Raw genomic sequence first — 24,941 nt, 5'->3', positions numbered from 1 at the left:
GAGTCACATGTAGGCCCGGCCAGATAAGGATGGCAGATTTCCTTCCTTGAAGGACATGTGTGAACCAGATGGGTTTTCTGTGACAATAGACAATGGCTTCATGGTCACCAATCCTGAGCCGGGCTCTTCCAACTGCCAAGGTGGGATGACCAACAGTGACTTCCAGTCTCCAGGAACTTGCATTTATACAGCACTTATCAATACCTCAGGATGCCCCCATTGCACTTTACAGTCAATTAAATACTTTCTTGGATGTCATCACTGTGTGACCTGCTGTGTACAATTTGCCTGCTTCCTACATTGCGACAAACAGAGATCTTGTGGCGTACTGGGTAACATCCCCACCTTGGAGCCCAAAGTTCTGAGTTCAAGACCCACCCCAGGACCTGAAGTTCAAGAAAGGTACGTTCATACCGCAGCCAAACAGGTTGAGTGTCAACCTGCAAAACCTTCCACCGCACCAATGGCTGGTGGTAAGTGTGGGAGGGATTCCTGGTCAGCCATACTTGACGTGCAGTGCCCCCCCCCCCCCCCCTCGAGTTATAAGCTCTTGGCAACAGACCTGTTCCGGGAATTTCTAACTCTGGGAACCATTCAGTGTGCAAAGAGAATTAGAATTGGAAATCCCACAAACAGGAACGCAATGATGACCAATATTCGCCCTTCTGGAGAATCAGTTGAGGGGTATATACTTGGCCAGGACAGCAGTAAGCGAAGGCATCCCAACTTTAATTCGAAGAAGTGCCAGAGGATCTTTGACATCTACCTGGGGGCTAGTGCAGTACCTCATCAGAAGGACAAACACCTCCATCAGTACAGCATTCCCTCAGTACTGCACTGGGAGTGTCAGCCTGGATTATGTTCTCAAGTGCCTCGAGTGGAACTTGAACCCACAACCTTTGAAGTGCAGGGACAAGAATATTACCCCTTAACTGTGTAGGTCACAAACAGAACACCTTTGGGTAGTGATGTGAGGCAGATCTTGTTTGAACTTTTGAATTCACATTCATCAGTCCCAGGGTCACACTTGTCAGCATGATAAGTATTTCCCTTCGTTCTTTCGCACCAGAAGCCCCGGATCTGTGTCACGGTGGCACCGGAGCACAGTGGTTAGCACCGTTGCTTCACAGTTCCAGGGTCCCAGGTTCGATTCCCAGCTTGGGTCACTCTCTGTGCGGAGTCTCCCTGTGTCTGCGTGGGTTTCCTCTGGGTGCTCCGGTTTCCTCCCACAGTCCAAAGATGTGCCGGTTAGGTGGATTAGCCATCCTCAATTGCCCTTAGTGTCTAAAAAGTTTAGGTGGGGTCACTGGGTAACGGGGATAGGATGGAGGTGTGAGCTTGGATGGGGTGCTCTTTGCAAGGGCCGGTGCAGACTCGATGGGCCGAATGGCCTCATTCTGCACTGTAAATTCTATGATTCTGGATGGTCGAATTCGAATGAAGTGGGGTGACAACGCAATCGTTTCATCAAGGCATTCCCACTGAAAGCTCCTGTAGTGGTCAGCACTGCTGCCTCACAGTGCCAGAGACCCGGGCTCAGTTCCAGTGACTCTCCGCGTGGGTTTCCTCCGGGTGCTCCGGTTTCCTCGCGCAGTCCAAAGATGCGCAGGTTAGGTGGATTGGCCATGCTAAATTGCCCCTTGGTGTCCAAAAGGTTAGGTGGTGATACAGGGATAGGGCGGGGGAGTGGGCCCAGGTCGAGTGCTCCTTCGGAGGGTGGGTGCAGGCTTGATGGACCAAATGGACTCCTTCTGCACTGTAGGGATTCTGTGAGTCTATGGCCACTCAGATTGCTCTTGAGAGGTTTCTCACTATCTGCTAAACATACGCATAAAAATTGTCAGTGGGAAACATCTGACTCCAGTTAACCTTCTGATATTGAAGTTCCAGTGACTGAGGATCATTGCTGGATGTGCGAGTTCGAAACCCAGGTGTGCCGCAGGTGATTTTCTGGTCTTTAAGATAAATGGTCAGAAAATCGCTTGAGGCAGGGAGCTGAACTTCCAACGTGCACTGGCAAGGGGAATGAGACCCAACGTTAGGAGCACAAAGTTTATAGAGAATCTGAAGCTGTGATATTCAAAATGTCCTTCTCCCGCCTCATGTAGCCGGGCGACTTCCACAATACCCGTACAGGTCCGCCAACTTTCTGAAGCGTGGCCCCCAGTCGCTCAGGTAATCGTAACACTCGTCTGACCCGGAGGTAAAGGAAGCCGAGGAGCTCAAGGACCCCGTGACTGAGCCGGTCCCCTCGAACGCGTACGTCTGCAGGGAATCAAATGGGGGAGCAGAGGGATCGGTGTCAGCTTCATTCAGCCGCTCCTTGACAAACTCCCGAAAAACGGCCCGCGTCTGGCATCCTCTGGAGCGACTGTCTGTAGAGGGACGGAATTTCGGACTTCACGTCTTTTCGCGCCTTGAGCCTGCGCCCGACGCGAGAGCTTCTCAAGGTGGCCAGGCTGAAGGCTTCCGTGTCCTCCTCGCCTCCCCCTTCGTCGTTGTACCTGACTATGTTTTCCCGGATTTCGTCACCTTCATGAGCAGACTGAGGATCTTTCCTGTGCTGTCTGAGAGCGAGGAGAAGCAGGATAAGTGCTGAGGGGGAAACAAAAAAAGAACATGTTCAGGGTGGCCTGTTGAAGTTTGATGATACATGGCCACTAAACAATCACAGAAAACATAGGAAATAGGAGCAGGTCCAGGCTTTTTGGCCTTTCGAGCCTGCTCCACGATTCAACATGACCATGGTTGATCCTCTCTGTCAACACCATACTCCAGCGCCCTCCCCATACACCTTGTCACCTTTGAAGTCTAGAAATGTATTTATTTCCTTCTTGGTCTCCACACCCTTCTGCAGTTGAGAATTCCACAGGTTCGCCCTCCCCCCTCTGAGTGAAGCAGTTTCTCCTCATCTCAGTCCTAAATGTTCAAACCCATATCCTGAGACTGTGACCCCTGGCCCGAGACCCTCCAGCCAAAGTAAACAGCATCCTTGCATTCAGTCTGACCAGCACCATCAGAGGTTTACACATTCGATGCAATCCCCTCTCATTCTTCTAAATCCCAGTGAATACAGGCCCAGTCGGCCTAATTACCTCCTCACGATGATCCTATGATCCCACGAATCCGTCAGGTGAACCTTTGTGCACTCCCTCTGTGGCAAGTACATCTTTTCTTCGATAAGGAGACCAAAACTACACGTAACACTCTGGGTGTAATCCCACTAAGGCCCTGTACAGCTGCAGTAAGATATCCTGGCTCCTGTACTGAAATCCTCTTGCAATGAAGGCCAGCATATCATTTGCCATCCTGACTGTCATGTTAATCACCCTGGGGTAACACGGACTGCAACTGGATGCAGTTTTACTTGAAAGTAGACTCCAAACTTTGATGTTAGTTCAATGCGCTTTATTGAACTTGTTAAGCAGTGCACACAGTTTGCTGTGGGTTTCACACCCTACTAATCTAAGCGTGCTTACTACTAGACCAGACTAGCTCTGAGCCACGTGTAGAAGGTGCTCACTGATATATACACCCTGACTGTCACTTCAGTTGTCACCAGTGGAAAGAGGCAGAGTGTCGATGCCTCGTGTATTTTATAGTTGGAGAACACCTAGTGTTCTGCCTGGTGATTGGTTGTGTTCTGTCCTGTGTGTTGATTGGCTGTACTGGGTGTCTGCCACTGCCTGTCTGTATTGTATCTCACTATGTGCTTGAGTGCACATCATGACACTGACTGTTTGCCGTACCTGCATGTTTGCTCTCAGTGACTGGTGTACAAGTCCCTTTGTTTGTCAACATTTCCCAATGTCACCATTTAATTAATACTCTGCCATTCTGTTTTTCCACCCAAATTGAATACCTTCATGTTTGTCCAGGTTATATTGCATCCGCCATGTGTTTGCCCACTCACCCAACTTGTCTAAGTCTTGAAGCCTCTTAACATCATCCTCATCATTGATGAACTATATTCATCCAAACACATTGTACTGTGAATATTGGTGATTTGAAATAGAAGTCTGAACCTTTTTTTGCAACATATGTCTTAACTTTAAGTTAAGATTTTGTTTTAAGAGGACTCCTGGAAGCATAATAATGACCAAACTCATTCTCTTCTGGCCTTGTACATATTTCAGGCTCCAATCAATCAATTTTTAATGAAAGAGAGTGATCCTTTAAAGTACTGTGAGGAAATTGCCATGATAAATTGCTCTTAGTGACCAAAAGGTTAGGAGGGCTAATTGTGTTACGGGGATAGGATGGAAGTGAGGGCTGAAGTGGGTCAGTGCACACTCGATGGGCCGAATGGCCTCCTTCTGCACTATATGTTCTATGAATCTATGAATCTATGAAATTGTTATATATTATATTTTATATACGGTGCAGCAATGATATTAAAATCTCAGGTTAAAGTATATGTTTGTTGCAGTAATATTATTAAAGATTCCTGGTTACGATACCCAGACTGTGTGTCTGCTAAAGCTGTAATTAAAGTGTCGTAAAAGAGTGAGCTGATCATTCATTCCAATCAATTACTTGGTTACAGATAAAAAGCTAATGGGATATTGTTATTGTTGCTGTAAATTCCCTGGAGAGTAGGTAATTCATGAGGAGTTGTATTTAGTCCTAGCAAAGCAGGGCATTGTGATGATATGCATAAAGCAAGTTTGTACATAATGTTATGCATGTCTTCTAGGTGCAGTGCAGCATAGCATAGAACATACAGTACAGAAGGAGGCCATTCGGCCCATCGAGTCCGCACTGATCCACTGACCCATTTCCACCCTATCCCCGTAATCCAATAATCCCTCCTAACCTTTTTGGACACGAAGAGCAATTTAGCATGGCCAATCCACCTAACCTGCCATCTTTGGACTGTGGGAGGAAACCAGAGCACCCGGAGGAAACCCATGCAGACACGGGGAGAACGTGCAATTCCCAATGGAGAATCGAACCTGGGACCCTGCCGTTGTGAAGCCACAGTGCTAGCCACTTGTGCTACCGTTGCTGCCCACTAATGTTATGAATGTCCTCTAGCTGGCAGTGTAAACCCACCATGTGACCCTGTAGTCGGCGAGTTGGGAGTAGGTGGTGCTGGAAGACATACGTATTTTGCAGTGGCTCCATAATAGTTGATTAATGTTAGTAGTTTATTATTTTAATTATCCTAGTTATCTTATCACACAGTTGTTCCTCATAAATTATTTAAACTAGATGTTCTGTTGTTCATCATTCACTTTGACATTTCTACAGAACATGACAGTCATGAAGTATCTTAGTGGGATGCAGATGATTTGATTAATAGGAGGAGCCAGGTCTGTCTGTAGTTTTGCAGTTTTTGCCAAATGCTGTTAGGTTGAACAGAAGTGAACTAGATCTGTCCTTGAAAGGAACTCTTTCAAAAGTCTCTACACAGCTAAGCAAGTAAATCTGGTGTCATTAACTTTAGTTATAACTGTCATTTGAACTTTATTGGGTTGCTTAATTGGAGTTAATACCAGGTAAGTTCAAGTTTTTCCTTTTGTTTAAGAATTGTTTAACTGAAAATTGTAAGGCTATTTCTTTGATGTTAATGTTGTTAATTCTATGTTTAAAGTTTGTTTTAACATAAAATATATCTATTGGTCAGAGTCATCACTCCTGGGGTCAAGTATCCTTTCCTCATAGTTTTGCAAATTTAAAACATTGTTAAGGGTTTTCAACCAGCCTCCTAACAAATATTGTAGTCGGTCTGGTACCCTAACAGTAAAATGAAGAGTCTGGTTGGATAGCACCGAATCAAGATGCATGTTTCTATGAGTGCCTACTATGGAACGGTGGCACAGTAGTTAGCACAGCTGGCTCACAGTGCCAGGGACTCAGGTTCAATTCCAGCCTTGGGTGATTACGTGTGTGGAGTTTGCACTGTCTCCCGTGGGTTTCCTCCGAGTGCTCCGGTTTCCTCCCACAGTCCAAGGATGTGTAGGTTAGGTGGATTGGCCTCCTAAATTTCCCCTTAGTGTCCTGGTCCACCCACGTCGACGCTACCACCAAGAAAGAACAACGGCGCCTATACTTCCTCAGGAAACTAAGGAAATTTGGCATGTCCACATTAACCCTTACCAACTTTCACAGATGCACAATGGAAAGCCTGTCTGGCTGCATCACAGCCTGGTATGGCAACTGCTCGGCACAGGACCGCAAGAAATTTCAGAGAGTCGTGAACACCGCCCAGTCCATCACACAAACCTGCCTCCCATCCATTGACTCCATCTACACCTCCCGCTGGCTGGGGAAAGCCGGCTGCATAATCAAAGACCCCTCCCAGCCGGCTTACTCACTCTTCCAACTTCTTCCATTGGGCAGGAGATACAGAAGTCTGAAAACACGCACGAACAGACTCAAAAACAGCTTCTTCTCCGCTGTTACCAGACTCCTAAATGACCCTCTTATGGACTGACCCCATTAACATTACCACCTATATGCTTCATCCGATGCCGGTACTTATGTAGTTACATTGTATACCTTGCGTTGCCCTATTATGTATTTTCTTTTCTTCCCTTTTCTTCCCATGTACTTAATGATCTGTTGAGCTGCCCACAGAAAAATACTTTTCACTGTACCTCGGTACACGTGACAATAAACAAATCCAATCCATCCAATCCAATCCAATCCAGGGATGTGCAAGTTAGGATATGGGGATAGGGCGAGTTGGGTGGGCAGTGGACCTGGTTGGAGCACTCCTTCAGGAAGGGTCGGTGCAAACTCAGGCCCAATGTCCTCCTTCTGCACTGTAGGGGTTCTACGATACTTTTGACAGAAACAGTGGTTAGATTTCAGTTGCAATTGTTTGAGCTATCTTTTGACGCAGTCGATTTCACATCTGTGAAAGAATCCTCATCTGATTTTCAATTCATTCAGCCAGTCTGTCAGCCAAATGAAGCTGAAAATTGTCCTTATTGTGTTTGAAGCTTCCACATGGTTTATAAAATCATCTTACCAGCTTCTGTGCCTGAGAATCCCCCAGGTTATATTATCCCTCATGACGAGGTGAATTGCTAATGACCTTCCGCAGCATAAACCAAGTGGGCAGACCCACCAGAGGAGCTCGGATGAGTGCATGGCTCGGCAGGGGGAGAGGGGGGGGGGGGGTTGGTCATGCCCGGGCAGTAGCCTGGCAGTGTCTACATACTGCTCCCCCGACATTGCCCCCAGTGCCTGGGCAGTGCCAGATGGCAGTGCAGGAGCTGTTTCATGAGAGGGGGAAGCAGATTGACGGGGGGGGGAGCAGTTTCCACTTTTACTCATGTGTATAGGGGCGGCCTTTAAAAATGGTGCTCTGAATTTAAAAAAAAGGAAGTGTCTGGCGTGGTGGATGCTGAGTGAACCCGCCCTGCCTGCTTAACACCCTGCGATCCAGCCCGTGCCATTGTTTTTTCAATGCTGCGAGTCGTACGACGGATAAAGCCACCTTTGGGGCCGACGATATTGCAGCCGCTTTTCCCGCCCGCTGTGACACTCTGCAAAGAAACGGGAAAATTCCGCCCATTGCAACTGAGCTTTCCAAGAAGATTGGGCAATTGAGTCCCTCTGTGCACAGCTTACTGAAAAACGTTTGTGCGGGGTCTTTGAAGACAATTGCTTCGGAAATGGGCGATATTGGGCTCGATTTAACAGAAACATTTCTAAGTGTCATTTTGAGCACGTTTGGCGGGGTGTTTTTTGGCGGTTGGGTTGGCGAGATCGCGGCACGTATTCAATGACACTTAGTACCAAAACTGATCCCCCACGTGCTTCCCGCCATTACTGGCTGACTCTCCATCTGCCAGAGTCACGCCTCAGCTTCTCACCACAGGGAGGAAGCAGGATATGAGAGGGGGAGAGGGGATTGAGGAGGGGGGGATTGGGGTGGGAAAGTGGGATTAGGGAAGGGGGATTGCGCTGATGGTCACAGCCTCCTCCTATGAGAATCTGGTGAGGATGAGGGCTTCCCTGGTCCTCCGGGCATGTCGGACCCTGACCACTGCTTGTCCTCCATCCTCCATCTCCTCCTATGGTTCTTTCTGGCCCCATCCTCCAGCTGTTCCTAATCCAGCTCCTCCTCAGACAAGGTCGCATGTCCCTCTCCCTCCTCCTCAAGCACGTCAACCCGCTGCTGTGCCAGGCTGTGGAAGGCACAACTGACCACCACAAAGCAGGATACACCCCGGGGAGTGCACTGCAGGGCTCAACTGCAGCAATGCAGGCACAGGAACCACATTTTCAACAGTCTGATGCACCACTCAATGACAGCACGGATGGCAAGCTGTGCCTTGTTATATCGAGTCTCTGCCTTGGTCTCTGGCCTCCACACTGGCGCCAACAGCCAGGAGCTTATCAGGTACCCCTTGTCCCCTAAGAGCCAACCCGTCATCCTGGAGTGGTCATTGAAGATGCTGGGGATCTCCAATTGCCCCAGGATGCAGCTGTAATACATGCTCCTTGGGTAGCAGGCACACACATCAGTGGTACAGAGGCAGTGGTCGCACACCATCTGATGATTCGGGAAGCGGAATCCTTCCTGTTAATAAAGGGCGTACTGCCTGATGCCCCTTGTGCACAAGGCAACACGCATGCCATTGATTACCTCCTGGATGTGGGGAATCCCGTCGATAATGGTGAATCCTGCAGCCCGGGCATCTTGATGGGCCTGTTCCAGGCTAAAGGTGATGTTGTTCGATGCCCGGACATACATGGCACCCATGGCTTCCCGGATGCACCTGTGGATTGTCAATGACCCAGTTGAGGGTCGTGGTACCTTCATGGCCACCGGGTGTGGGTGCCTTTCTCCCCCACGGGGTGCCAGGTCTGTGGGGACATGGCACAGACCTGGCACCCCGCAGTCTTCTGCTGAACATGCTGTCCGTCAACTCATCGAAAGTCCACAAATGCCTGTACACCTTGGGCTGTCGCTTGCCTCCGCCCCTGGGTTCGTCCTCGGACTGATGGGTGGCCGGGACTTCAGGGTGTGCAGTGGCCACCTGCACATGGGTTGCTGCCTCCAGCCTCTGTCATTGTTGCGGCTTTCTCTCACGCCACCAGCAGCGCGAGGGCAGCTACGGGACCAATACCACCATCCATATTGGTAGCTGTATGGAATTGGAGAATCAGTTAGGGCTTCCATCCCGGGAACCTCAAATCCCCCAGGACTCCCCCACCCTTATGTATCTGGCCTTCTCTCAGAGTGCCATCTATTGAGCCAGTTGTGCTGGCAAACCTCGCTCTGCACACTCAACTATGGCCACATCAGGAGCCCCTAGACCCCAGGCCTCTACCATGAATATTAGGGAGGTCGTGCTCAGCTACCCTCCAATATACTGAAGCCCTGCTCTTTAGTGTTTAGTGTTTGATTGTTGTTGGCTGTCTCTTTGGTGCTGACCTTCCTAGAGTTCCGACACACTGTTCAAGCTTCAAAGTTTGATTGAAATGCAGTGCATTAATCATCCTCTGAGACATGGCACATGTGCCCTCGAGGAGGCACTTGAGAGTTGAGGAGCGTGAAGTGTTCTCACAGCTCACAAGGCTAATTCCCCATTTGAAATAGACTTCAGCTGTGAAGCTAGAGGCTGCTCACAGTCAAAGGGAGTGAAATCGACTTTGAGGATAGGAGGTGCAGCCGGGCTCTGTCCTGGGAGGGTTTAGTAGGACAGACAGACATAGCATGGCCAATCCACCTAACCTGCACATCTTTGGACTGTGGGAGGAAACCGGAGCACCCGGAGGAAACCCACGCGGAGGATGTGCAGACTCCGCACAGACAGTGACCCAAGCAGGAATCGAACCTGGGACCTTGGTGCTGTGAAGCGATTGTGCTATCCACAATGCTACCAGATCCAATGCCCTTGAGCTGTGTGCCGGAAAATGGAAATGGCTACTCATCTCCTCACGATCCCTCAGTTGCCCATTGCGCCAGCTTCATGATTTTGAAAAGGAATATTAAAGGACGCCCGCGTGATTTCCCACCGGAGGGGTCACGTAATTCCCGGTGGGTGGGGGGGGGGGGGGGGGCACCGCATTCGACTTCAGTCTTGTTAATGAGGTTGAAATTAATGTAAATGAGGATTAATTATGTTGCCGCCATATTTGGGCGAGATGCGGTTCTGAGGCCGGTTGAGTTGCAAACTGGTTTGCGCCCGGCAAAAATATTGATTTCGGGATTTCCCACTATTTACCCAGGGCAGCCAGATCCACGCCGGGCACAGCGCAGTGGTTAAATTGCGCCCCTCTTCTTTATGCAATCTTCGCAACTGCAGTGTTATCAGCAGATCACGTGTAACATCATCACACTGAAATTTTAGATAGAGAAATAGGCGTTGGCAATCAACACACTCTGTGCAATTATAAGAAGACAGGAGTTCACATGAACCGCTAGACTTCCCTTGCTCAGAATCCTCAAGCTGTCGAATGAATTTAAGATCTCCCTGCTGAGATGCGATATTGATTTTAGATTTGTTTCTGCATCGATGGTTGCAGATTCCTCAAAGTGTAACTTCTTCAGCAGATCTGTAATTATACTCACAACTGCAATGAACCCCAACCCCCCCCTCCCAACACAAAATAATTAGAGCCAATCAAACGAGGTAAAGCTGTATACATTGCCGAATATCACCATTTTGGTCATTGTGGTTTGTGCAAACTAAACACTTACTCAATTCAGTTACTCTGTTCTTTTTCAGTGCAATTCGCCCAAAATCAACACAACTGACCCAAAAGGTGAGAGAGATGTAAACGTGGTTATTGTGCAGAGCAACTCCAAGAGAAACAGTCCCCCACCCTCGAAACCGATCACTCCGCCCTCCCCCCCCCCACATCCCCAAATGAATTAATCGACCCTGTTGGGAGTTTCGGTGAATTGTGTTTGCTTGCTGATCTTTGAGGCGATTCCAAAAAATTATATTGATTCCTTTGGCTGGAGGAACGCCAAGAGGCAACTTTTAAGAGCTTTCAAATGCAATTTGTAAAACCAATTCACCAAGAAACCGAGTACTGTACTTCCTCGTGCATGTTTTTTAAAAGCCATTTTTAGTAATTTAGAATCGGAGTGCTCACAGGTGTGGATTGAATTTGTGGGTAAATATCATTGAGTGGGATTCTCTGTTGGCTGACAGCGAAATCCCGAAACGCGTTTGGGCGGAGAATAAATTCCGCTGCTAAAATCGCGGCGGGCGCTGATTTAATGGCAGATGGCTATTCTCTGTCACCTCGACAGCGGCGTCAATGTGTTCCGGAATGCACGTACAGTAGACGCTATTTGCACATCATTAGCGGGCCCGACCCGTTATTCTCCGGGGCCTCCGCGATGCTCCGCCTCCGGGGGGCTGAGTTCCTGAGGGCGTGGCTCAGTTGTGCTTTTAAAAAATAGTGAAACCGGTGTCATGGCTGCTGAGCGAGAGAGAGGGGGTACGGAAATTGTCCAACGTTGCTGACAGTTGTGCCGCTGGCGGGGGGGGGGGGGGGGGGGGGGAGGGGGAGTAGCGGAGTATGGCCTGTGGGCTATGGGGTCGGGGTGGACGGGCACGGAATACCATTGCCACAGCTAACAAGGCAGCCATGCACGCCGCTGACAGCCCACTGTGAACTTAGAGCCACGGGTCATATAGGTGTCCCCCCCAAGGCACTCCACCTGGGTGCCTCTGTCCCCAGCTGACCCATCAGCTGCATGGGTGCACTCCAGCACAACCAGTGCCATCTTGTTGGCTGGGATGAGTGTGTGTGAGAATTGTAATGTGTATGTGCGGCTGCAGCTTGTCAGCCTCCCGAGTGTCAATCACGGACCCGGCGAATCCGGAACCGTTTTTCATTGGAATTGGTGGCGCTGGTGTCAGCCCCTCCACGGTCACTGAATCGGTCCAGGTGAGGCACCAGTTTTGCTGTTGTGCAAGTCCACGGTATCTGCGTCGGTGTCAACACTTAGTCTCAGAAACGGAGAATCCTGCCCATTATCTTTTCTGTTTCTCTCCCCCCTGCATTCATGAGAACTTAGGGACGTGAGAAAAGGAAGGAGGATTAGATGGGGTGACCCATCAAGCCTGATCCACCATTCAGCCTGTACTCCACTTTCCCACCGGCCTGCTGGCCCAGACTCTCTGTCCATTCATTGGTGGTGGGGATCTCTGGTCCTGCAGGCAGCGCACCCCCGCACATGGGTTTCCCGCTGGCGTGGGGTGGCTTCAATGGGAAACCCCATTGACAAGCGACGGGAGTAGAGAATCCCGCCACCAGCGAAAGTCACGGCCGAATTCTCCGCCTTCGCCAGCAGTGGTAGCGGGCAGGACCCGCAATGGATAGTCCCAGCCCCTGTGTTCTTTGAGAAACCAAAAACCTACCCCCACCTCAGTTTTCAATCTATTTAATGATCGAGCACCCGTTACCCTTCTGCGCTTGAGAATTCTAAAATTTCACAACATTTTGAACGCAGGGATTTCTCCTTATTTCTGTCCCAAGTGATCACATCTTATCCAGAGATGGTGCCGCCATGTTCTAGATTCCCCAGACAGCGGAAGCAACCTCTCAGAGTCCACTCTGTCAAGGTCCTTCAGAATCTGTGGAAGGCACAACTCCAGTGCAAAGGAAATCAAGATTCCAGCCATCGGCCCCTCCCTGCTTTCAACTCGTCAGCCGAGCTGGAGGCGCCAATAGGCACTGTGAGGTTACTCACCCAATAACATCAGGACGCAGACGAGTACGGCAATGAGAGCTCCAGTACTGAGTCCAGCAGGCAGGAGGAAGGTGTCAACGTTGCATAATTGGCCAATGCCGTTGTTATTGCACCTACACACACGGATAGTGAGGGTGCAGGTACTGCTGAGCGATGGGGTCCCGTTGTCCATTATCAGAATGGGCAGGAAGTGAATGGCCTGTTCTCCTCGGCTAAAACCAGCTCTCCAAGTTAGAATCGCCGCAGTGTTATCTAAAAGAAAATGATAAATAAGAAAAAGCAACAGTTTGGTTGCAAAGTGCAGAGACAAAGACGTGAAGATCCTGCCAAAATACCACTCTTGTTTTTCAGGTACACTAGTGCCTGCTTGACCCTGCCATGTTGTTGATAGCGATGTTACTGTCAGCTTTAATGCTCCTGATTTGGAGAGGAGGGCATAACAGAAATGTGCTGATTGATACACAGTGACTCAAACAACACCAAATAAACACGGCAGAGGCGGTGGTGTAGTGGCATTGTCACTGGACTAGTAAACCAGAGCAATGCTCAAATCCCGCCACGGCAGATGGTGGAAATTAAATCCGACATGTGACTCCAGACTCACAGCAATGAAAATGAAAAATGAAAATCGCTTTATTGTCACGAGTAGGTTTCAATGAAGTTACTGTGAAAAGCCCCTAGTCGCCACATTCTGGCGCCTGTCCAGGGAAGCTGGTACGGGAATGTGGTTGACTCCTGGCGGTATTGTCACTGGACTTGTAAACCAGAGACCCAGAGTAATATCAAATCCTGACACTGATGGTGAAAATCGAATTCAATAAAAATCTGGAATATGAGGCGGGGTGTGATCTGGCCTAAATGTGACTACATGTCCATGAAGCCAGCATTTGTTGCCCATCCCTCGTTGCCTTTGAACGGAGTCACCATTTAAGAGTCAACCACATTGCTAGTGGGTCTGGACTCAGATAGTTAAGGACATTAGTGAACCAGATGGGTTTTTAATGACAATGGCTTCAGGTCATCATTTTTTTTGTTGAATTCAAATGTCACCATCTGCTGTGGTGGGATTCGAAACTGGGACCCCGAGGCACCTCCCCCTATTGACTCTAATAAAAAGCCCCTGGAGCCTGTTCGGGTACACAGAGGGACAATTCAGAATGTCCAAATTACCTAACAGCACATCTTCCGAGACTTGTGGTAGGAAACCAGAGTTGGTGTTGGGGAATGAGCCCGGCCAGGTGGTTGAAGTTTCAGTCGGGGATTACTTTGGGAATAGTGATCACAATTCCGTAAGTTTTAGAATACTCATGGACAAAGACGAGAGTGGTCCTGAAGGAAGAGTGCTAAATTGGGGGAAGGCCAACTATACCGAAATTCGGCAGGAGCTGGAGAGTCAGAGAAAATGGGTGAGATTCTTAACGAGTACTTTGCATCGGTATTCATCGAGGAGAGGGGCATGATGGATGTCGAGGTTAGGGATAGATTTTTGATTACTCTAGGTCAAGTCGGCATAAGGAGGGAGGATGTGTTGGGTATTCTAAAGGGCATTAAGGTGGACAAGTCCCCAGGTCCGGGTGGGATCTATCCCAGGTTTCTGAGGGAAGTGAGAGAGGAAATAGCTGGGGCCTTAACAGATATCTTTGCAGCATCCTTGAACACGGGTGAGGTACCGGAGGACTGGAGAATTGCTAATGTTGTCCACTTGTTTAAGAAGGGTAGCAGGGATAATCCAGGTAATTATAGACCGGTGAGCCTGATGTCTGTGGTAGGGAAGCTGCTGGAGAAGATACTGAGGGATAGGATCTATTCCCATTTGGAAGAAAATGGGCTTATCAGTGATAGGCAACATGTTTTTGTGCAGGGAAGGTCATGTCTTACCAACTTAATAGAATTCTTTGAGGAAGTGACAAAGTTAATTGATGAGGAAGGGGCTGTAGATGTCATATACATGGACTTCAGTAAGGCATTTGATAAGGTTACCCATGGTAGGCTGATGGAGAAAGTGAAGTCTCATGGGGTCCAGGGTGTACTAGCTAGATGGATAAAGAACTGGCTGGGCAACAGGAGGCAGAGAGTAGTAGTGGAAGGGTGTGTCTCAAAATGGAGAAGGGTGACTAGTGGTGTTCCACAGGGATCCGTGCTGGGACCACTGTTGTTTGTGATATTCATAAATGATCTGGAGGAAGGTATGGGTGGTCTGATTAGCAAGTTTGCAGATGACACTAAGATTGGTGGAGTAGCAGATAGTGAAGGGGACTGTCAGACAATATAGCAGAATATAGATAGATTAGAGAGTTGGGCGGAGAAATGGCAGATCGAGTTCAATCCGGGCAAATGCGAGGTGATGCATTTTGGAAGATCCAATTCAAGAGTGAACTATACGGTAAATGAAAAATCCCTGGGGAAAATTGATGTACAGAGAGATCTGGGAGTTCAGGTCTATTGTACCCTTAAGGTGGCCTCGCAGATTGATAGAGTGGTCAAGAAGTCATATGGTATGATTTCCTTCATCGGAAAGGGTATTGAGTACAAGAGTTGGCAGGTCATGTTACAGTTGTATATGACTTTGGTTCGGCCACACTTGGAATACTGCGTACAGTTCTGGTCGCTACATTACCAAAAGGATGCACGAGAAGGTGCAGAAGAGGTTCACCAGGATGTTGCCTGGTATGGAGGGCGCTAGCTATGAAGAGAGGTTGAGTAGATTATGATTATTTTCATTAGAAAGACGGAGGTTGAGGGGGTATCTCATTGAGGTCTACAAAATCATGAGAGGTATAGACAGGGTGGATAGCAAGAAGCTTTTTCCCAGAATGGGGGACTCAGTTACTAGGGGTCACGAGTTCAAGGTGAGAGAGGAAAAGTTTATGGGAGATATGCGTGGAAAGTTCTTTATGCAGAGGGTGGTGGGTGCGTGGAACGCATTGCTGACGGAGGTGGTAGAGGCGGGCACGATAGCGTCATTTAAGATGTATCTAGCCAGGTACATGAATGGGCAGGGAGCAGAAGGATACAGATCCTTAGAAAATAGGCGACAGGTTTAGATAAAGGATCTGGATCGGCGCAGGCTGGGAGGGCCGAAGGGCCTGTTCCTGTGCTGTAATTTTTCTTTGTTCTTTGTTTGACCCGGAGGAAACCCACGCAGACACGGGGAGAACGTGCAGACTCCACCCAGACAGTAACCCAAGCCGGGAATCGAACCTGGGACCCAGGCGCTGTTGAGCAACTGTGCTAACCACTGTGCTACCGTGCCGCCCATGAACGTGGCTGATCAACCAACTCAAAAGCCTGACCCCCACGTTCTTATCCTTTGATCTGCTTCGCCTCAAGCGCTATATCTAATTGCTTCTTGAAAACATATGTTTTGGCTTCATCTCCTTTCCGTGGTCGCGGATTCCACAGGCCAGCCACTGTTTGGCTGAAGAAACTTCTCCTCATCTCTGTCTTAAATGGTCTACCCTGCATCCTCGGACCGTGACCCCTGATTCTGGATACCCCCACCATCAGGAACATCCTTCCTGCATCTGCAGTATCCATTTGCATCTACTTAGCTGTTCTTGTGGAACTACCCCAAGCTCCAGTCCGTTCAACAGAGAATATGTTAATACTTTGGCTGCGGGCTTTTATAATTTGAAGTTACTGCAGAACTAGTTGCACGACTTCAGCATGAACATTAACTCCGTGACAATGAAGACAAAATGCTGGAAGCACCTCATCTGGTCAGGTAGCACCTCCAGACTGTAAAATACTCCGCTTGGATGTGCATACACACATCGAATTCGGATTTGGTTTAATCTCACAAGATTAAGGTTTTTGATTTCCTTTTTACTTAAACAAATTATTAATCGTTATTCGTTTTCAGGATATTTTAGCGTTTTATTTACTGACACCTTTTCCAGGACAGTTAGGGACGGGCAATGAACACTGACCTAACCAGTGAAGCCCACATCCCAACGATTAATTTAAATAAAGGTGGCGGGTAAGTCAATCGGTGGGTAGGTGGATGAGGTGGGTAGGTGGGTGAGGTCAGTAAGGGAGTAAGTGAGTAGGGGGGTTAATAAGAGTTGATAGTTGCGATCAAGGAGTAGTTGGATTGGGTGGGATGTCAGCTAAGTTCGGGGGTTGTCAGCTTGGCTCGGGGGAGGTTGGGTTGGGTCAGACGGGTTATCGGGTCGAGGTGTTAGGTATTTGCCAGGGGGGGTGGGTGGTGTGGGGAAGGTGATCTGGATGTTGGTTGGGTATTCGGGGATCCAGTTTGGAGGTTTTGGGGATAATTGGGGAGTTGGTTGTGTCGTTACCCAGCTGTTAGACTGGGAGTTTTATGTCTAACATTTCCAAGGTAACTGTCTGGGTAAGTAAGCTAGAATTGTCCAAGGTCTCCGATTCAATCTCAGAGTTGGAGACATTTGCAGATCGGGGACCAGGCCTATCAGAGGTTTAAACTTCCCAGGAAATTCGCACAAAACTCTGCAGCTGAGAGCTTCCACAGGGTCCAGACACACATCTATAGCCATTCATCCGGTCTCCGTCGATCTGAAGATTAAAGGTTTTGGTACATTTTTAAAAATCTTTCATGGGAGGTGGGCGTCACTGGCTGGGCCAGCATTTGTTGCCCATTCCTAATTGCCCTTGGACTGTGCGGCTTGCTCGGCCATTTCAGAGGGGGGTATTTAAGAGTCAACAACCATTGCTGTGGATCTGGATTCTCACCTAGGCCGGGGCGGGTAAGGACGGCAGATTCCCCTCCCTGACGGTTTGTTTCTGCAATCATGCACTTCAGAGACTTTCCTTCGTCAATCAAAATATAATTCATTTGCAAGCTGTCTTGAAGAGCGACACGTTTGTAGCTAAACCCTGCTGTGGTGCCCTCAAAAGGGGCAATCACCACAGTTTTTGAACTTGGTGATGCACAATAAGTGGATTTGTGGTTGCAAAGTGCAATTTGAATCAGAATCGAACCACTTAGAGGAGAGAGAAACGGGGTTAACATTTCAGGTCAATGAGTTTTCGTCCAATCTTCTCATGCAACGCTGTCTTTGTTGGGACTTATTTTCTTGGACGAAGAAAAACACACATATATACCAAGCATTTCTGGCAAGGGATCTCAATCCTTTCATCCTGAAAATTGGCTGCTTCCACTCAAGTTCTAATGGGAGAGCAGAGAAGCTCAATGAAATCTTTACCCCATCATATTGATTGCTGGATGACCCCAGGAGACATCACGTTTGAATTGATATTTGGGTGGGAGTGAAGAAGAGGTTGAGAAGAAAGGAAGGGTTATTCTGGCTGAATGGATCCAAAATAAACGTGGTCTCAGTGAGAGTGACCCATTAAAAAGGGGTTGCATATTTAATAAGATATTAAGGAAAGGTTAAATGATATAATTACATTTTTAAATCAATCCTGATATGTCAAACTTTAAAAAGACTAATTAATAGAGCTATAGATTTCACCAAGTAAGCGATTCTATTTCCATTACCAGCTAGGTTTTACAGAGTCTAATTGGTTGCCTGATATATCTTCATTTCCTGACAGGATGTGTTACAAATCTCAATGCGCCAAATTGAATCATAGAATCCCTACACTGCAGAAGGTGGCCTTTTGGCCCATCAAGTCTGCATGAACCCTCTGGCAGAACATCCGACCGAGGCTCACCCCCACAACCTATCCCCACCTATTTTAGCACGGCCAATCCACCTAATCTGCACACCTTTGGACTGTGGGAGAAAACTGGAGCACCCGAGGGAAACCCATGCAGACACGGGGAGAATGTGCAGACGCCACACAGACAGCTACCCGAGGCAGGACTCGAACCAGGGTCCCTGGAGCTGTTTCGTAGCAGTGCTAACCACGGTGTCACCGTGCTGCCCACAGGTTGTCCATGGCTTTCAAAGCAAAATACTGTGGCTGCTGGAGAAAGTGTCACACTGGGCTTGAAATGTTAACTCTGTTTCTCTCCGATTCTGCCTGGCCTGCTGTGCTTTGCCAACATTTTCTCTTTGTATGTCCATCGATCTATTTGCATTGTAGGAACAGATTCCTTCAGCTGAATCTAAATATGATCTAAAAACAAGGAACAGGCCAATCGTATGAGCGGCCCTTTCCAATTCCCTTTAATGTTTATCGTATTGTGCACAGAATTATACAATTCATTATGGACACTGGTATTTTACATGTGAATTACGAAAAAGAGGTGTGAGTTTCAGTCACATCTTTACTAGGGGCGCAATTCTCCGCGCTCACGAGAATTCGGAGAATAGCGGGCGGCGTAAATTTTTACGGACACACTGGTCCGACGCCCTCCCGCTATTCTCCCCCCCCCCCCCCACGCCCGCCTCCAGACACGAATCGCTGCTCGCCGTTTTTTACGGCGAGCAGCTATTCACCCCTGGCCGATGGGCCGATTTCCAAGGCCTTTACGGCCGTTTTATGAACGTAAAACACACCTGGTCTGACCATTCGTAAAACGGCCGTAAAGTCCCGATCTGGGGAACCATGGCACCGATTGGCACGGCAGTACCACGGCCATGCCAAGGGTGCCATGGGCCCGCGATCAGTGGGCACCGATCGCGGGCAGCGGGTACTTACCCCGCGCACTCTATCTCCCTCTGCCGCCCCGATGGATCCATCCGCGGGGCTTCTGCGGGGCATAACGGCCCGCGCATGCGCAGGTTTCACGCACAAGCGCGATGACGTCATCCGCGCATATGCGGGTTGGAGTCGTCCAATTTGCGCATGCGCGGCTGACGTCATCTGACGCGTCAGCAGTCGCTAACTCTGGCTAGCGGGCTTAACGAAATTCGTTAAGCCCGCGATGCCGGAGTTCACGGCCACGCGATACTAGCCCCGACCGGGGAGCTGAATCGGTTCCCGGTCGGGGGGGGCGGAGGCGCGCCCGTTTTTTGACGCCAGCTTCCCGAGTTTTCGTGACTCGGGAGAATCGCGCTCATAGTTCATGGGTAGAAATTCAGCAAATTGTCCATCTGATTTACTTACTGAGCATTTGGGATCAAGTTATTTTTTCTGCACTGACTATAAATGGGTGGATACATCCCCTGTCAGATGAAATAGAGTATCTAAGATGTCGCATATTTTTAACATATTTCAGTCACTCTGAAATCATTGGAGGCTTTCAACACCATTCAGCCAAGTATGGAATGGACTGGTCTGAATTACTGGACAGTAACATGGGGGGAAGGCAGGAGAATGGGGATGAGAAAAATATCAGCCATGATTGAATGGCGGAACAGGCTCGATGGGCCGAGTGGCCCATTTCTGCTCCTATGTGGGCAGCACGGTAGCATGGTGGTTAGCATAAATGCTTCACAGCTCCAGGGTCCCAGGTTCGGTTCCCGGCTGGGTCACTGTCTGTGCGGAGTCTGCACGTCCTCCCCGTGTGTGCGTGGGTTTCCTCCGGGTGCTCCGGTTTCCTCCCACAGTCCAAAGATGTGCGGGTTAGGTGGATTGGCCATGCTAAATTGCCCGTAGTTTCCAAAAAAAAAAGTAAGGTTAAGGGGGGGTCGTTGGGTTATGGGTATAGGGTGGATACGTGGGTTTGAGTAGGGTGATCATTGCTCGGCACAACATCGGGGGCCGAAGGGCCTGTTCTGTGCTGTACTGTTCTATGTTCTATGTTCTATGTCTTATGTTCTTATGGTCTACATCATCTGAGGGCCTTTTGTTGACAAAAGATGGGTGTGTCTTTGCTCACTTGCTCGATGACTTTTCATCCAGAAAACAGGCAGATCGAAACAAAGACAGAGAGATTATCAATGCAGGGGAGGGTCGGCAGAATGTGGAGATTAGGCCACAATAGGTTTAAGGTGCGAGGGGGCAACGTTTGCAGGAGATGTGCAAGGCAAGTTGATGCACTATCAATTACGACGAGACGAGCCAGCAGGCAGGGATCTACCCCGTACCTGTAGTACAGGGGACTGACCGTAATCCCCTCATATGCACTATACACAATACAACAGTGGTGACTACCACATTCACCCCCTGTTTAAAAAAAAAGAGTCCAGGTAACAATTTATATACAAGTTGTTTAAATTTAAGGAAGAGGTTACAAATTTAGACGGTCGGACGCCTTGATGCGTCGTTGCGAGCGCCGCAGTTGTGGTGGCGATTCAGGGGTCGGTTTGGTCGTCCATGACTCCGGGAGCATGTTGACCTCATCTTCATCCACAGGTGGGACCAAGGGGTGGGCGGATCATCCTGGAGCGGGGGCTGTGGTGGGGTGCACCGGGGGGGGGGGGGGGGGGGGGGACCCAGCTGGTACCATGTCCCTGAGGGAGACTGTGTCTTGGCGGCCGTCGGGGTATGCGGCATAGGCGTACTGCGAGTTCTCATGGAGTAGCTGTACCCTCTCAACCAACGGGTCCTCCTTGTGGAGCCACACGTGCTTGCGGAGGAGAATGGGTCCTGGAGCTGTCAGCCATGTTGGGAGTGAAACCCCGGAGGTGGACTTCCTAGGAAAGGCAAAGAGACGTTCATGGGGAATTTCGTTAGTCGCAGTGCACAGGAGCGACTGAATGGAGGGAAGGGCGTCGGGGAGGAACTTCTGCCATCGGAAGGTCGGGAGATTTCTGGACCATAGGGCCAGCTGGACAGCCTTCCAGACTGTCCCATTCTCCTGCTCCACCTGCCCGTTTCCCTGGGGGTTGTAGCTGGTTGTCCTGCTCGGCAATGCTCCTGTTGAGCAGGTACAGGCGCAGCTCATCGCTCACAAATGAGGATCCCCGGTCGCTGTGGACGTAGGTGGGGAAACCGAACAGAGCGAAGATGGTGTTGAGGGCTTTGATGACGGTGGCAGACGTCATGTCGGGGCATGGGATGGCGAAGGGGAATCTCAAGTGCTCGTCGACCACATTGAGAAAGTACGTGTTGCGGTCGGTGGATGGGAGGGGCCCTTTGAAGTCCACGCTGAGCCGTTCAAAGGGGCGGGAGGCCTGCACTAGATGTGCGCGGTCTGGCTGGTAGAAGTGCTGTTTGCACTCCGCATAGACCTGGCAGTTTCTGGTGATAGCCCTGACCTCCTCGATGGAGTAGGGCAGATTGTGGGCCTTTATGAAGTGATAAAGGCGGGTGAACCCTGGGTGACAGAGATCATCGTGCAGGGAGCGGAGTCGGTCCACTTGTGCACTGGCACATGTACCTCGAGATAGGGCATCGCGGGGCTCGTTGAGCTTACCGGGGCGATACAAAATCTCATAATTGTAGGTGGAGAGCTCGATCCTCCACCTCAAGATTTAATTATTTTTGATTTTACCCCACTGTGTGTTGTTAAACATGAAGGCAACCGACCATTGGTCAGTGAGGAGAGTGAATCTCCTGCCGGCCAGATAATGCCTCCAATGCCGCACAGCTTCAACGATGGCTTGGGCCTCCTTTTCAACAGAGGACTGTTGAATTTCGGAGGCATGGAGGGTGCGGGAAAAGAATGCCACGGGCCTGCCTGCCTGGTTGAAGATGGCGGCCAGAGCGATGTCTGATGCATCCCTCTCGACTTGGAAGGATAGCATCTCATTGACCGCGAGCATCGCGGCCTTGGCGATGTCGACCTTGATACGGTTGAAGGCCTGGTGAGCCTCGGCCGTCAGTGGGAAAATGGTGGATTGAATGAATGGGCGGGCCTTGTCCGCATATTTAGGGACCCACTGGGCGTAGTACGAGAAGAACCCCAGGCATCGTTTGAGGGGCTTGGGGCAGTGGGCGTGGGGGAGTTCCATAAGGGGTCGTATGCGATCGGGGTCGGGCCCTAGAACTCCGTTCTGAACCACATAGCCGAGGATGGCTAATCGGTTTGTGCTGAACACGCACTTCTCCTTGTTATAGGTTAGATTAAGGAGTTTGGCGGTGTGGAGGAATTTGGAAAGGTTAGCGTCGTGGTCCTGCTGGTCGTGGCCGCAGATGGTGACGTTGTCCAGGTTCAGTAAAGTGGCCCGCAGTCCGTACCGGTCAACCATTCGGTCCATCTCCCGTTGGAAGACCGACACCCCGTTAGTGACGCCGAAGGGAACCCTAAGGAAATGGTAAAGGCGGCTGTCCGCCTCAAACGCGGTGTACTGGCGGTCTGCCTTATGAATGGGGAGCTGGTGGTAGGCAGATTTCAGGTCCACTGTCGAGAAGATCCGGTACTGTGCAATCTGATTGACCATATCAGATATGCGTGGGAGGGGGTACGCGTCGAGCTGCGTGTACCGATTGATGGTCCGACTGTAGTCAACGACCATCCTGTTTTTCTCCCCAGTTTTCACCACTACCACTTGGGCTCTCCAGGGGCTGTTGCTGGTCTCAATAATACCTTCCCGCAGCAGCCGCTGGACCTCAGACCTGATGAAGGTCCTGTCCTGGGCACTGTACCATCTGCTCCTGGTGGCGACGGGTTTGCAATCCGGGGTGAGGTTCGCAAACAGGGAAGGTGGGTCAACCTTAAGGGTCGTGAGGCCGCATACAGCAAGGGGTGGTAGGGGCCCGCCAAATTTCAGGGTTAGGCTCTGGAGATTGCATTGGAAGTCCAGGCCGAGTAACAAGACAGCGCAGAGGTTGGGGAGGACTAGAGCCGGAAGCCACTGAACTCTCCGCCCTGGATGGTGAGGGTGGCGATGCAGTACCCTCAGATCACCATGGACCGGGATCCGGAAGCCAGGGAGATTCTCTGGTTAGTGAGGTGGACTGTGAAGGAGCAGAGCCTTACCGTATCAGGGTGGATGAAGCTCTCAGCGCTCCCGGAGTCCAGAGACAGGATATCTTGTGGCCGTCGACCTTCACTGACGTCGACGCGGTCACGAGGTTGTGCGGTCGGGACTGGTCGATCGTGACGGAGGCCAGACGTGGCTGGTCGGCGGCGATTGCAGGTGATGTGTGTCCCATGAGGTGTCCGATGAGCAGGGGTCCTGAGGTGGGAAAGATGGCGGCGGCCACAGGCCGCACATGTCCTGAGGTAGGCAAGGTGGCGGTGCCCACGGGCCGCACGTGTAAGGCGAGCAAGATGGCGAGCAAGATGGCGGCGCCCATGGGCCGCACGTATTGTGAGGGGAACAAGATGGCGGCGCCCACGGGCTGCACGTGGTCTAAGACAAGGAAGATGACGGCGCCCACGGGTCGCACATAGGGGGTGCCGGGGCAACAGCGCTGACCGAGAGGGCCTGGCACACAGCAGCCAAGTGTCCATTCTTACCGCAGGCCTTGCAGAGCGCGCTCCGTGCCAGGCAGCGCTGCCGGAGGTGTTTTGTCTGCCCGCAGAAGTAACAATTGGGTTCCCCGGGGTTGTTTGGCTGCCGCGCGGCGCACGCCTGGGGTTGGCTGGGGGAGGTCACTGTGGGGTGCACGGTTGGGTGTTCGCTGGCAGGGTCCAGGATGTCCAGGAGGAGTGAGCCATGCGGTCGGGGGCATACGCCTGTATATTGCGTGAGGCGACTGTGAGAGAGATCGCTAATTTCTTGGTCACCGCAAGGTCGAGGGTAGCCCCTTCTAAGAGTCGTTGGTGGATGTAGGCCGACCCTATGCCTGTAACGAACGCGTCTCTCAGTCGCAGGTCAGAATGTTCAGCGGCCGAAATGGCCTGGCAATCGGAGTCTCTCACTAGGAGTTGCAGGGCACGCCAGAAATCCTCCACAGACTCACCAGGGAGTTGATGCCGCATGGAGAGGAGGTGCATGGCGTAGATTTTGTTGGTCTGCTGAGCGTAGTTCTCCTTCAGTAGCGTCAATGCCTCAGCATAGGTGGGCGCGTCCCGGATGAGGGGAAAGGTGTCGGAGCTCAGCTGCGTGTAAAGGATCTGGAGCTTCTGTGCCTCGGAGGCTGGTTCTGTCGCAGATCCGATGTATGCATCGAAGCAAGCTCGCCAATGTGCGAAGGCCGACTTGGCGTTGTCTGCTTGAGGATGCAGCTGCAGGCGATCAGGCTTGATGCAGAGGTCCATCATTTTAAAATCGCTGCGTAATAAATTGATGCGCTATCAATTACGACGAGACAAGAGTAGAGAGTAATCGAGGCTTTATTACGCAGAGATGTGGAGCCTCCCACAGCTGCTGCCGAAATGACTGCAGCTCAGACAGCACACACATTTATACTCTGCCTACTGGGCGGAGCCAGCAGGCAGGGTTCTACCCCGTGCCTGTAGTACAGGGGCCTTACCGTAACACCCTCGTATGCAGTATACACAATACAACAGTGGTGACTACCATACAAGTTTTTTACACAGAGGGTAGTGTGTGCCTGGAACTCACTGCCGGAGCAGATGGTGGAAGCAGGGGCGATAGTG

The 24,941-nt window shown here is 50.3% G+C and overlaps 1 protein-coding gene across 1 annotated transcript in view; it reads right to left on the bottom strand.

Moving 5' to 3' along the window:
- Positions 1 to 1,756: 1,756 nt before the first annotated feature.
- Positions 1,757 to 24,941, bottom strand: part of LOC119972235 (cadherin-7-like) — a 134,352-nt gene continuing 111,167 nt past the window's right edge. The window contains 3 exon segments of the mRNA XM_038808620.1: positions 1,757 to 2,346; positions 2,348 to 2,595; positions 12,677 to 12,928. Of these exon segments, the coding sequence (XP_038664548.1) occupies positions 2,101 to 2,346; positions 2,348 to 2,595; positions 12,677 to 12,928 (746 nt within the window). The 3' untranslated portion in view covers positions 1,757 to 2,100.

Source organism: Scyliorhinus canicula, chromosome 10 (genome assembly GCF_902713615.1).
Source record: "Scyliorhinus canicula chromosome 10, sScyCan1.1, whole genome shotgun sequence".
In the NCBI taxonomy this organism is placed as follows: domain Eukaryota; kingdom Metazoa; phylum Chordata; class Chondrichthyes; order Carcharhiniformes; family Scyliorhinidae; genus Scyliorhinus; species Scyliorhinus canicula.
Note: the sequence above shows the minus strand (reverse complement) of the source record. Positions and strands in the feature narration are given on the sequence as shown.